The sequence below is a fragment of the Octopus bimaculoides genome, chromosome 10 (assembly GCF_046866305.1).
Source record: "Octopus bimaculoides isolate indiv1 chromosome 10, ASM4686630v1, whole genome shotgun sequence".
Classification (NCBI taxonomy): domain Eukaryota; kingdom Metazoa; phylum Mollusca; class Cephalopoda; order Octopoda; family Octopodidae; genus Octopus; species Octopus bimaculoides.
This window is the reverse complement of record NC_142937.1, coordinates 26,429,419-26,443,503: the sequence shown is the minus strand read 5'-3', so window position 1 is coordinate 26,443,503 and position 14,085 is coordinate 26,429,419. Positions and strand designations below refer to the sequence as shown.

At 37.9% G+C, this 14,085-nt stretch overlaps 1 protein-coding gene and 1 long non-coding RNA gene across 8 annotated transcripts in view; one reads left to right on the top strand and one right to left on the bottom strand.

The window, feature by feature from the left end:
* Positions 1 to 8,867, top strand: part of LOC106877481 (heparan sulfate glucosamine 3-O-sulfotransferase 5) — a 470,569-nt gene extending 461,702 nt beyond the window's left edge. For 6 of the 7 annotated variants that reach the window (XM_052971096.2, XM_089358476.1, XM_052971095.2 and 3 more), the window contains one exon: positions 7,139 to 8,867. In XM_052971096.2, the coding sequence (XP_052827056.1) occupies positions 7,215 to 8,258 (1,044 nt within the window). In that variant the 5' untranslated portion in view covers positions 7,139 to 7,214 and the 3' untranslated portion in view covers positions 8,259 to 8,867. Of the gene's footprint in view, positions 1 to 1,641; positions 2,040 to 7,138 lie in introns of those variants that run through there. The other variant, XM_014926405.3, reaches the window with a different exon arrangement.
* The window catches only part of LOC128248883 (uncharacterized), a 45,450-nt gene that overhangs the window by 22,851 nt on the left and 8,514 nt on the right, over positions 1 to 14,085 (bottom strand). The gene's annotated exons all lie outside the window — the stretch shown is intronic.

Below are 14,085 nucleotides of genomic sequence, written 5' to 3'. Positions count from 1 at the left end.
CACTACCATCACCACTTCTTCCATTACTAATACAATCAGAAATACCACCACTTCTACCACCACCACCACCAACATCACCACTACCACCAACATCACCAACATCACCACTACCACCAACATCACCAACATCACCAAGCCTATCGACATCAACACTGTCATCAACACCACCATTTTCACTATACCACCACTACCTCCTATACCATTGTCATGTGCAGGTTGAAAGTAGAACTTTAAAAGACAATTGAGGATTTATAAAACAACAATTTGAACATTTCACATGATTTGTGTCTGAACAACACAAAGATAGACATAACAACAGCACCAAGAACAACAATATCAACAAAAGTAACAAGGACAGTGACAACTCACTGAGGGAGCATGAATCTGGTCATGCACCCTGCTAGAAATAGAAGCTAAATCTTATCCAAACTACAACCCTACCTCATCTGCAAGTAGGAAGGAAGCTTTTGAATAATGTCCTAAATATTCATTTTTGTTTTGTTTAGTTTTTTTTTTTCCATGACCATCCCCATTTAAATCTAAATAATAAAGTACAGGTATGATGGTGTGGTCATAGAGTTCACTTTCCCAACCGTGTTGTTACAGGGCCAGTTCCAACAGAGTGGCACCTTGGGCCAAATGTCTTATTATAGCCCTGGGTTAGGCTAGCATGGGTTTGATGAATATATTAATTACTGAGGCACTGTTTTACAGCCAGGTGCTCTTTCTGTAGCTAACCTTTACCTGTTTTTCCAGCCCCAGGGGAGGCGGGGGGAGGGGATTCTTATTTCACATCTTCAAAGACACAGAGCCAGAAGATGGTTTGTTGACACGAAATGACAACAGTGGCACCACTTGCAGCTCTGTGATATTTGGATAAGTGCAGTTGTAAACAATTGTGCAGATAGATGCATATGTGCACATGCACACATTCAACAGGCCTCTTTCAGTTTGCAGCTGCCAACTTCTCTCACAAGGCTCCAGTTGGTCCGGGGCTACAGTAGAAGAGACATGTCTAAGGTGTTCCACAGCAGGACCAAACCCAGAACCATGTGATCAGGAAATAAACGTGATGGTCATAGCTGGGATGTCTTTGATTACAGGTCAGCTTAAGCAGGGATGAGCTGAGGTTAAACAACATTAACATCAGCAACTACAGCACCAATGACGGAATATAAAGACAAAAATATTGGGGGCTAATTTAGGACATGAGAGCAGAAATTTGAGGGAATGGGGTTTGTTGATGACACTGATCCCAGTGATTGACAGGTACTTTATTTGATTGACTCCAGAAGGATAAAAGACAAAGATGACCTCGGCAGGATTTGAACTCAGAACATAAAGATTTGGAACAAATAATGCCAAGCTATGCTCTATTGATTATGCCAGCTTGTTGCCAATGACGATGAGGGTGATGACAGCACTGGAGCAGTGGTGTTGACAATGATCATGGTGGTGTTAGTGATGGTGGTGGCAGTAGCAGTGGTGGTGGCAGCATTGGGGTGGTGACAATGACGATGATGATAATAGTCGTGGTGGTGGTGGCAGCAATGACGATGATAAGTCATGGTGGTGGTGGTGGTGGTGGTGGTGGTAATGACGATTGTGGTGGTGTTAGTGGCAGTTTTGGGGTGATGATGATGATGATGGTGGTGGTGGCGGTGGCAGAAGTATGATATAAACACCGAAATGAGATAATGAAATATTTTGTGATTTAGAATAGCAGTAACAATTAACATTAACAAGCAGTTAAGAGTATCACAAAAACGAGAACAACAACAACAACAACAACAACAACAACAACAACAACAACAACAACAACAGCACCAATCATTTCAACAACAAGATAATAAAATATTTACAGAGTTGAAAGTTCAAAATTTAAATTGAAACTGGTTTTTTCTTGAATGCCACAAGAGTCAGAACGTTGAGTCGACTCTCAGACAAGGCAGGTTGATGTGTGCTGAAGACTGTGTTTTGGAGTTCTAACTAAACACACCGGATTACTGAGTGGAAAATACTTAGGAACACAGATAAGAGTATTTGATATTGTTATTATTGTTGTTATATGATATTATTGTCATTTTTTGTTTTGTTTTGTCGGTTTGTTTTTATTTCTTTTTGCTTTGGCTGTTTTACAGTTTTTATATATTTTTGTATTATTATGAAAGAGAAAGGTAGAGTGAAAGAAAGTGAGACACAGAGAGAGAGAGAGAGAGTGAGAGACAAACAGACAGACAGACAGACTATGCATAAGAGAGACAGAATGTGTAATGTGTATGAGAGAGGGAGAGAGAAAAGTTGTGAGGGTGATAAGCAAAATGAGAAAAAGAGACAGATACCAGGTCAGGTAAGAATGAAAAGTAGAGAGAGACAAACAGACAGACAGCGTCAGTCAGTTATGTGTGTGTATATATATATATATATATATTTAATTCTTTACTGCCCACAAGGGGCTGAACATAGAAGGGACAAACAAGAACAAAGGGGCTAAGTTGATTATATTGACCCCAGTGCGTAACTGGTACTTATTTAATCAACCCTAAAAGGATGAATGGCAAAGTTGACCTCGGCAGAATTTGAACTCAGAACATAACAGCAAACGAAATACTGCTAGGCATTTCGCCCGGCGTGCTAACGTTACTGCCAATGCACCTTATATATAAATATATATATGTATGTATGTATATATATATATATATATATATATATATATATATATATATATATTATATATACACACATATACACCCTCTTTATACTGTATACAATCTGGATGCAGCTGTGCTGATCCCCAGATGAAACATCTTCTATGTTGTAAATAAACTACACACACACACACACACACACACAAGCTTGATATCTACAAAACGTCAATAAACAAGAAACGCAGCCAGAGTCCCACGAGATATCGCTGAATGAAGGGAGGTAGGGGTGAAGCACAAAAAAGGGTGGGGTTCCAAAACCCTACCCTTTTTGTTTCTTGATTTTTTGTATTTCATGCCAGATGGCTTTGAATGCGGGTGGGGTGTTGAGGTAATGTTGGGGGGGGGTCAAGACTGGGGTTAACTCTGCAGAAGATGCAGTGCAATGCAAGTGAGGTGGATTGAACGATGATGATGATGATAATGATTGTGATGATGATGATGATGGTGATGATGATGATAGCAGTAGTGATGGTGATTGTGATAGTGATTGTGGTGGTGGTGGTGGTAATGACATGATGGGGGGGGGGGGGGGGGGGGGGGGTAATGATGATGAAGCTAAATAAGGTTCAAAATAATTAATGACAGGTTAATGGATGGGTGCGTAGAAAGACAGACAGACAGACACAGTCAGATAAATATTGTTGTTGTCAGGAGTAAAATAATTGCATCGTTAATTTTTGGAAACTCTCTTTAGTTTCATTATCATCACCATCACCCCCCCCCTCTTCACCGTCATCACCATCATCATCATCATCAATCTCATCTTCATCATTCAATCTATTTGTATTGTACTGCTTCATCTGCACCATTAATCTCTGCCTCTACCCTCCATTTCCATCCCACCCCACCCCCACCCTTCTGACACAAAAACAAAACAACAAAAAAAACAGTAGGGTTGTGAGCCCCTTCCCACTCTTATATGATTTTTTGGATCTTTTTTAAAACGGGGGCCACATTTTTCATTAACTAGGGTTAAAGCAAATTTAAAATGAAAAAAGCAAATAAAACGAAGGTATGGAGATTAAATACGCTTTACATCGCTTAATCAGCCAAAGGAGTAAATGTAAACAACTGAATACTTGTCAGTGATTGGTTGAAATTATCGAAATAAGACAATTTTTTACATGAAATAAATTCGAATACAAAAATATTTTTCTGTTCTATAACATAAGTATACGAAGTTTGAAAGTCTTTCCGTACCAAAAACACTACGTAAAACATTAATGAAAAATGTGGCCCCCGTTTTAAAATAGATCCGTATTTTTTGTTTATTGATGTTCATTAATAACACATTTGTGTGTATGTGTGTAAGTATAAATATATATCTATATATATATATATATATATATATACACACACACACACACACACACATATATACACATGTGTATATGTATGTACACACATGTACGTACACACACACACACACACACAAACACATGCACACACATATACACATATATACATATATGCATGTATATATATATATATATGCATACACATATATATATTACATACACACCTTTTTGTATGTTGTAAGATGTTTCATGCACAGCTGCATCTACAGTCTCAGATAAAATGTGTGTATATGAATATATAATGGCTATGTGTGTATATATATATGTGTGTGTGTGTGTGTGTGTGTGTGTGTGTGTAAATATATATATATATATATATATATATATATATATACATACACACACACACACAGACATATCAACATTTTTAAGCTCGTATGTAGCTTTTAAGCAACTAATCCCGATTGGGAAGATCTGCAAACAGACCCCTGACTTGTTTTGGAGAAATTGTTGCAATTGCTTCCTCCAGGGTCATATCCCAAGGATGATCATTAACATTAACAAGCAGTTAAGAGTATCACAAAAACGAGAACAACAACAACAACAACAACAACAACAACAACAACAGCACCAATCATTTCAACAACAAGATAATAAAATATTTTTTTTTTTTTTTTTTTTAAATCGCCAAAAGCAATCGCACTATTGAAAACAGGAATCCAAAATTTCAAAATTGCAGATCTGGATTCGGCCTGGAATGTTTTTAATTTACTCACAGAGTTAGCATTTAGATTATAAAAATTGTTGTGGTACAAAAAAAATTTCTCACAAAAAGTTACCTTAAAAAATTGCCTAAAAAATTGCCAAAAGCAATCACAGTAACGAAAACTTGGGAATCCAGAATTTCAGGACTGTGGGTCAGGATTCGGCCCAGAATGTTTTTAATTTACTCACGAAATCCACCTGATCCCAAAATGGTATGATATGTTGGGCTATGGCCTCTAGGAGTAAAGTTGAAAAAGTGTGACACACTGACATTCACATTTATTATATTATTATATTACATTAAGGTAGAAAGCTGGCAGAATCGTTAGCATGCCGGGTGAAATACTTAGCGGTATTTTGTCTGCCATTAGGTTTTGAGTTTGAATTCCGCAAAGGTCGACTTTGGCTTTCATCCTTTCGGGGGGTCAATAAAATTAGTACCAGTTACATACTGGGGTCGATGTAATCAACTTACTTCCTTCCCAAAAAATTTGAGGCCTTATGCTTCCTGTAGAAAGGATTTATTAAAGTTGAAAAAGTGTGACACACTGACATACACATTTATTATATTAGATATGTTTCATTTGGGGGAAATGTTATTTCAATTAAAGTGTATTTTATGTGTGTGTGTGTGTGTGTGTGTGTGTGTGTTAAAGAAATCAAAATAAACAAAAATGATAATGTTCAGTATGTTGGTTCAGGTTCAGTATGTTGGCCACAGGAATTTCTATCAAAGAGACATGGTCAAACAAAGTTGTACATCATCTCCCTCTTTCTCTCACATACCCACTCTTTCTCTCTTTTATTATTACTCCCACTGCCACCATCAATACTACTACTTTTAATAAAACATCATCAATTCTCCCTAAAATTTCTTTCTCTCTCTCTCTGTATGTCTTTGCCACTGCCCTCACCATCTCTATGCCTACCATTTCTCTCACCCCAGCATGAGCAATAGTAGGAGTGTCACTGAATAGTGAGAGAGGGATGTCTAAGTGTGACACACTGACACACATTAGTTTTCTCATTATATTAGATTTACACGCACACAAATATAAATAAATATATATACACACACATATTTGACATGCACACATACATTTGTGTATACACACAGATACACATACATACATTCATGCAAACACATATATATACCTATATGCACATACACAGCTCCCATGGCTTTCAGAAACACTTTTACACGCTAAGAGTTGCTGAAGTATGGAACAAACTGCCGGCATCAATTGTTAGCATCAATTGTTAGTTGTTGGAGCACTGCATCCTTCAAAACTTCCTTGCTTCTTCTTGAGATTCACCAACACTACACCTGATTTTATCCCCCTCCATACACATGCAAGCATGTATCTGACTCATACACGGTTCACTTTCCAGACATTTGCACAATACTGCATATGCTTTATACGCACTTTTGACAAGTTGTAGTGCACCTGAGCACTGTATACACACACTTATGAAGAGAAAGAGAGAGAGCTGCTAATAATTATTACTTGATGTTGTTTTCTTTCTGTAATTAGGGGGGAAGTTTCAATTAAGAATGTTTTGGCGCTTATGTGTAGGTGTTTTACAAACCATTCCCACCAATTTATTTATTTCCACGTGTATTTGTTTTAACTCCTGACCCACTCCCAACTCCACCTCCTCCTTTGACTTCAGATTTTTTCCGCTTCTGAGACTCAGAATCTGCAATTTAATCTTTTCATCCCTGTGACTTAACAGTGCCGCAAGAGACTGATAGAATAAATACAAAACTTCAAAAATAAGAACTGGGGCCGATTTGTTCAATGAAACCCTTAAAGCTGGTGCCCCAGCATGGCCACAGTCAAAGAAAAACTAGTAGAAGATATAAATTTAATCTCAATTCTATATTTAAGAGATGAGGAATTATGTGCATTATTTACATTTGATGGATATTTGTCCTCATCTCGTTTGTTGTTAATACAACATTTCAGCTGATATACCCTCCAGCCTTCATCAGCTGTCTTGGAGAAATTTTGAACCTGGGTTCTCATTCCTAAGGTATTTTTCAATATTATTATCATTATTATTATTATTTATTCAGGCCACTGCCTGGAATCGAACTCGCAATCTTGAGGTTAGTAGCCCATGCTCTTAACCACTACGTCATATCCCCAAGATTGTTGTAAATTAATTGATGCTTTCTACCCCATCTTTTATGCTTCTCTGAAGACTTGCAGTGGCCCTGAGCACCATATACAATAAACTCTATTAACTGCCAGGAACATTTACATTTAATTTCAAATTGGACATTTTAAATTTTAATCCTCTTTCTTTGTCTTACCTCTTTGATATTTTCATTAGATTTATTCCTTTCTCTTTATTTTTCAGATCCGGAGAAAAAAAATCAAGATTAACAATTTCGAATTTTACCATTGTTTTATATGAAGAATCTACTGACTGATTTATGTTTAAGATGGCACCGCCAAGGAACTTACGATATTGGGTGTGCCTGTTCATTCTGGCCATCCAGTATTTCTTCATGTCCTTAATCTTCAATCAAAGAGGAATAATGAATATTCTTCCAACACGGACCAATCCTCTTGGACACAGCTTCCCACAGAGTATATATCGCAGGTTACTTCAAGAACAGTCCGAAAGAAAAAATCATTCTGGTAACTTACTTCAAAGAAACCCAAACTGTATAATAATTGGTGTTAGGAAATGTGGTACTCGTGCTTTACTGGAATTCCTCTCAATCCATCCAAATATACAAATCTCAAAGTCCGAAATGCACTTTTTCAACAAAGAACACAATTACAAAAAAGGTTTAGAATGGTATCGAAAGGAAATGCCATACACTTATGAAGATGAAATCACAATAGAAAAAACACCTGCTTATTTTATAACTAAAAAGGTTCCAGAAAGAATCTATAAAATGAACCAAACCATTAAACTTTTGATTATCTTCCGTGACCCGACGATCCGTGTCGTATCGGATTATACTCAGGTGTGCCATAATCGAATGGCAGAGAATAAGACTTGCTTCCAGTTTAAAGACCTTGTAATGAACCCTATGATTAGTAAAGTTGACACGGATTACCGAGCAGTGGACACGAGTATATATTGCAAACATCTATTGAGATGGCTGCGATTATTCCCTATAGAACAGATGCATTTTGTTGATGGGGACATTCTTCTGCACAATCCACTTCACGAACTTCGTAAAGTTGAAACATTCTTGAATTTAGAACACAAATTCACTGCAGATAATTTCTATTTTAATTCAACACGTGGCTTCTATTGTATGAGGAATACAACAACCGAGAGGTGTTTGTCTAGCGGTAAAGGACGCAAGCATGCCAAAGTAGACCCACATATTTTAGATAATCTTCGAACATTCTTTCAACCGTATAACAAACGTTTGTTCAAAATGATTAATCGTAAATTTGCATGGCCATGTTGTCTTAATGAAACTGACGTAACAAACACCTACAAAAGTGATGATTAGAAAGAATGGTTGAAGAATATTATAAATATATATAAATATACCCACCCCCAAGACAAGATACATATAAAATATATATATATAAATATATATATATAAATATATATTACACTAAAATCAAAAACATAAAAAAAAAAAACAATGGGATTTCATGTTGAAAGGTTTATATAAAATAATAATAAAAAAAATCTATCATCTTGCATAGATTATTCAAATATTTTCTGAAGGTCAAATGTTATCAAGATTTATTTCTATGAAATATATCAGATATTATGTTATGAGTGGTCTTTGTTAAAAAAAAAAACGCATATGTTTGTATGTGTATGTGTATGTATGTATATATATATATTCACATATATACACTTATACATGTATAAATACATATATGTATATATACCTACATATAAACACATGTATATACCTACATATATATAAATACAACCATATATATATATATGTACATATACAGATTTTCTGTAGCCAAAATTTATGACAAAAGTCTCATATTTTTTTCTCCAGATACAATGTACCCCCCTCCACTATTCCCTACCCTACCCTCAGATCCAACCCTACCATACAGAATAAAATAAAATAAAATGAAATTTTACAATCGTTTAAAGAGTGCCAACTCTGCTACTTGATGTTTCCATTTTTTTTTATATTGTTCCTTGTCCTTGTTAAAAATCTTTTCTAATCTCCGTGAATTTTGTAAATAATTGAAAAAAAAAATGAATGGTAAGATAGAAAAATTCCAATTTTTGTGATTATGACTTACTACGAAAATGTTACGCTGAACTGTAATCACACCAAAGTTGGTTTCTGTCTTTAATCATTCCCTCTTTGTTTGCATCAATCAATCAATTGGAGAAGCTATTAGGTTAACTGTAACCTTTATAATATAATATATGTAACCTGTATAGTATCTACCGTAAATCCTCGAGTATAGTCCGCCCTTGAGTATAATACACAGGGGATTTTTAGGGGGCTGTACCTCTAAAAAACCTAAACCTTGTGTATAATACGCACCCCTTCTCTAACTTGAGTCAAGGAGGTCTATATAATGTCCTTGGTTTGTAAACGTATATACGGTAACGTCCTTTATTATTATTGTATATATAACAATGCAAATGTGTAGCTTTTTTTGTGCACTTTGTTTGCAGAAAATAAAGAAATAACAGTAATAACGTCAGTGAAAAATACAGCTTAAGGTATTTTCACGCCCGACATCACAAAATGCGTCTGAATAAACATTGCCGGACAGCAAATAGAGACTTGGACATTGCTTAGAAAATATTCTTCATTTTTAACCTCATATATAGTACGCACTAGGGATTTTGACCTTTAAATTTTGGGGAAAAAATGTGGATTATACTTGAGGATTTACGGCATATAAATAGGGCTAATTTAGCTATTACTCCATAGATTGAAAAAAATGATGGACGACCTTAATCGATTTTTGCATCTGATTGCAATCTCATTAAAGGGATTTACATCAGTTTCACCAATTCCAGAGAAACAGGCAGTCAATCTGTTTATATACTCAAAAATTACAATAGCTACAGAAAACTGGAGCTACTAATTTGCATACAGGGATCTCAGTCCACACAGTATCATCATCATCATTTAACATCTGCTTTTCATGCTGGCATGGATTGGACGGTTTGTCTGAGGACTGGCAAGCCAGGAGACTGCACCAGGCTCCAATCTGATCTAGTAAGGTTTCTACAACTGGATGCCCATCCTAACGCCAACCACTCTGAGAGTGTAGTGGGTGCTTTTTTGCATGTCACCTGCACAGGTGCTAGTCAGGCCGCACGGGTACCAGTCAGGCGGCACTGGCATCAGCCACAACTACAATTTCAAGGCTAATTTAGTTATTTCTTCATAGATTGGAAAAATGATGAACAACTTTTTGAATCTTATTGGAATCTCATCAGAGGCGTCTATATCAATTTTACCAATCCCAGAGAAACAAGGAACCAATCTAAGTTAATGACATCAGAAATGTGATGAATAAGAGGCAAGCAAACCAATATGGAAGTCACTACAGGGTGGATGAATATGTGAGAAATAGCAGCTAAATCTGCCTCAAATCACACCCAACCATCTTTGATAGAGCAGGGACATTGCATAATGTATTTGCTGACGTACAAATAGATAGAATGGTCACAACTGGAGCACCTTCAATCATAAATCTGCTCAATCAAGATTGACTGGAGTGTAAACAATATGAAAAATAGTCTTGACCAGTGTTTAGTAACACTGGTCAAGTGTTACTAAACACTTGACCAGTGGTGGTGGTGGTGGTGGTGTTGTTTAGCCTTAGGTCACCCTTACTTGAACACATCTATGACAATTCCATCATTATAGTTTCCAGTCTTTTATCTTAAACCTTTCATTTATTTTAAGGTGGTGTCCCATGCTGGAGCACCACCATGAAGGTTTAAGTTGAACAAATTAACACCAGTGCTTGTTTTAAAGCCTGGTAGTCATGCTATCAGTTTCTTTTGCTAAACAGCCAAATGTTATGGAGACATAAACAAACCAACACTGGTTGTCAAGCATTTGGGGGACAGGACATAGCGTCAAAGACACATACAGATGGTTGTAAATGAGCATCACCAACGTACAAGTGGTGCTGTTCATTTCCTGTCTTCCATACAGAAAAACGAGTCTAGCCATGGAGAATTACTACCTTGCTTGAAAATAAGTGAGGGTTGGTGACAGGAAGGGCATGCAGCCCTTCTACCTCAACGAATTCCATCTGACCCATGCAAGCATGGAATGGACACTCTTTTTTACTCTAGGCACAAGGCCTGAACATTCTGGGGAGGGGGCCAGTCGATTAGATCGACCCCAGTATGCAACTGGTACTTAATTCATCGACCCCAAAAGCAAAGTCGACCTCGGCGGAATTTGAACTCAGAATGTAATGACAGACAGAATACCGCTAAGCATTTCACCCAGCGTGCTAACGTTTCTGCCAGCTCGCCGCCTTTAATGGAATGGACATTAAAATAACAATGATAATGATGGTCAGTAATATTATAAATATGATCGGTAGCAGTCCTTAGTAACATCATAAATGTTACTATTCTGCGGTCGTTAATGACACCATAAATATGTTAAGTGTCGGTTAGTATCATAAATGTTATGATTCAGCAGTCTCGTAATCAGAAAATATGTTATTTAGCAGTAGTTAGTGACACCAGAAATGAGATATCTAAGGGTGGTGTATAACATTAGAAAATATGCTGTTTATCAAGTTCTCAGTTATATCGAGGGAATGTGTTTGTTTACATGAGGTAAGTAACATGAGCATGTGGTCTCTTTTTGGCTTTTTGTCTTTTTCTTTTTCTTTTGCTTTCTATTAAGTCAGCTGGCGAAACTTTCTTCTCCCTCTTCAACTTTGTTGAAGTGTGTAACAGAATTTAAACCCGGTACTACAAACTAATGGGATATCAATCAAGGGAGCCTCTATATTGCTACTTTGTCTCCTACAAACGATAATCAGATCTCCTTCAAATCAAGCTCTGGCCCCTACCATCCAAAAAACAGTAAGGAACATGGTGATTATTTAAATGCATTCAGACAGAAGATTACATTTTACATCATGGAGCAGAGAAGTTTAATGTTGGCTACAAAGCCTCGGAGCATATACACTATAGCTGAAACAAAAGTGTAGGAGGGATGGTCGTGGATGGAATACCTATGATCATAGATCTGCTTGGTCTAAACAACAATGAAATATTTATCAATTACATTTTGATGTCTGTGTTTACAGATGTGTTTTGTTCCTACACTGTGCTCTCTATTTATGGCTAAGGTAAGTGACACATGTTGGAGTAAATTACTGTTTTTTAATTTTATCCACAAACATCCTAGTTAATAGCCAAAGCCCTATGAATAGGTTTGGTAGGTGACAACTGAAAGAAGTCTGTCTTATTTGTTTGTATATAGATACGCATGGCATGTGCAGGAGCGACTGTGTGGTAAGTAGTTTGTTTATCAACGACGTGGTTCTGGGTTCAGTCCTACTGTGTGACACCTTGGACAGGTGTCTTCTATTATAGTCTCGGGCTGACCAAAGCCTTGTAAGTGGATTTGGTAGATGGAAACTGAAAGAAGTCCATTATATATCATCATCATCATCATCGTTTAACGTCCGCTTTCCATGCTAGCATGGGTTGGACGATTTGACTGAGGACTGGTGAAACCGGATGGCAACACCAGGCTCCAATCTAATTTGGCAGAGTTTCTACAGCTGGATGCCCTTCCTAACGCCAACCACTCAGAGAGTGTAGTGGGTGCTTTTACGTGTCACCCACACGAGGGCCAGTCAGGCAGTACTGGCAACGGCCACGCTCAAAATGGTGTCTTTTATGTGCCACCCGCACAAGAGCCAGTCCAGGGGCACTGGCAACGATCTCGCTCGAAAATCCTACGAAGGCCAGTCAGGCGGTACTGGCAATGGCCACGCTCAAAATGGTGCATCCCATGTGCCACCCGCACAACAGCCAGTCCAGGGGCACTGGCTTGCCGGGTCTTCTCACGCACAACACATTTCCAAAGGTCTCGGTCAGTAGTCATCACCTCGGTGAGGCCCAATGTACGAAGGTCTGGCCTCACCACCTCAGCCCAGATCTTCCTGGGCCTATCTCTTCCATGGGTTCCCTCAACTGTTAGGGTGTGGCACTTTTTCATGCAGCTATCCTCATCCATTCTCACCACATGTCCATACCAGCGCAATCGTCTCTCTTGCACACCACAACTGATGCTTCTTATGTTCAGCTTTTCTCTCAAGATACTTACACTCTGACGAGTATGCACACTGACATTACACATCCAGCGGAGCATACTGGCTTCATTCCCAGTGAGCTTACGCATGTCCTCAGCAGTCACAGCCCATGTTTCACTGCCATGTAGCATGGCTGTTCGTACATATGCGTCATACAGTCTGCCTTTTACTCTGAGTGAGAGTCCCTTTGCCGCCAGCAGGAGTAAGAGCTCTCTAAACTTTACCAAGGCTATTCTTATTCTAGCAGCTACACTTTCAGCGCACCCACCCCCACTACTAACTTGGTCACCCAGATAGCGGAAGCTATCGACTACCTCTAGTTTTTCTCCCTGGAATGAGATAGAAGTTGTTTCCTGTTTGTTTACAGTGTTTATTGCACCTGAACATCTGCCACATACAAAAACTAACTTCGTAGTTTATCTGCCTTTGATATTGCTGCACCTCTTATGTGTCCATAGCTTGCACCGGGTACATCTTATAGAGTTACTACCTACTCCTTTTCTACATACTGAGCAGGGCCATCTACCTGAATGGGTTTGTGTTTTATGTTTTTTGTGTTTTATCTATATATATATATATATATATGTTTGTGTATCTGTGTTTGTTCTCCCCACCATCGCTTGACAACTGATACTGGTGCGTTTACATCCCTATAACTTAACGGTTCAGCAAAATAGACTGATAAAATAAGTACTGGGCTTACAAAGAATAAGTCTTGGGGTCTATTTGTTCGACTAAAGGTGGTGCTCCAGCATGACCACAGTCACATGACAAATGAATAAAAGGAAAGAATAAAAGGATATATATAATGTCAACCCCATACACACGTGTGTGTACGTGTGTGTGTGTGTGTGTGTGCACGCACATGTGTGTGTGCGCACATGTGTGTGTGCGCACATGTGTGCGTGTGTGTATACGTGTGTGCATGTGTGCACATGTACGTGTGCGTGTATGTGTGTGTGCATGTATGTGCATGTATGTGTGTATATGTGTGTACATGTGCATGTGTGCGTGTGTGTGCATGTGTGCATG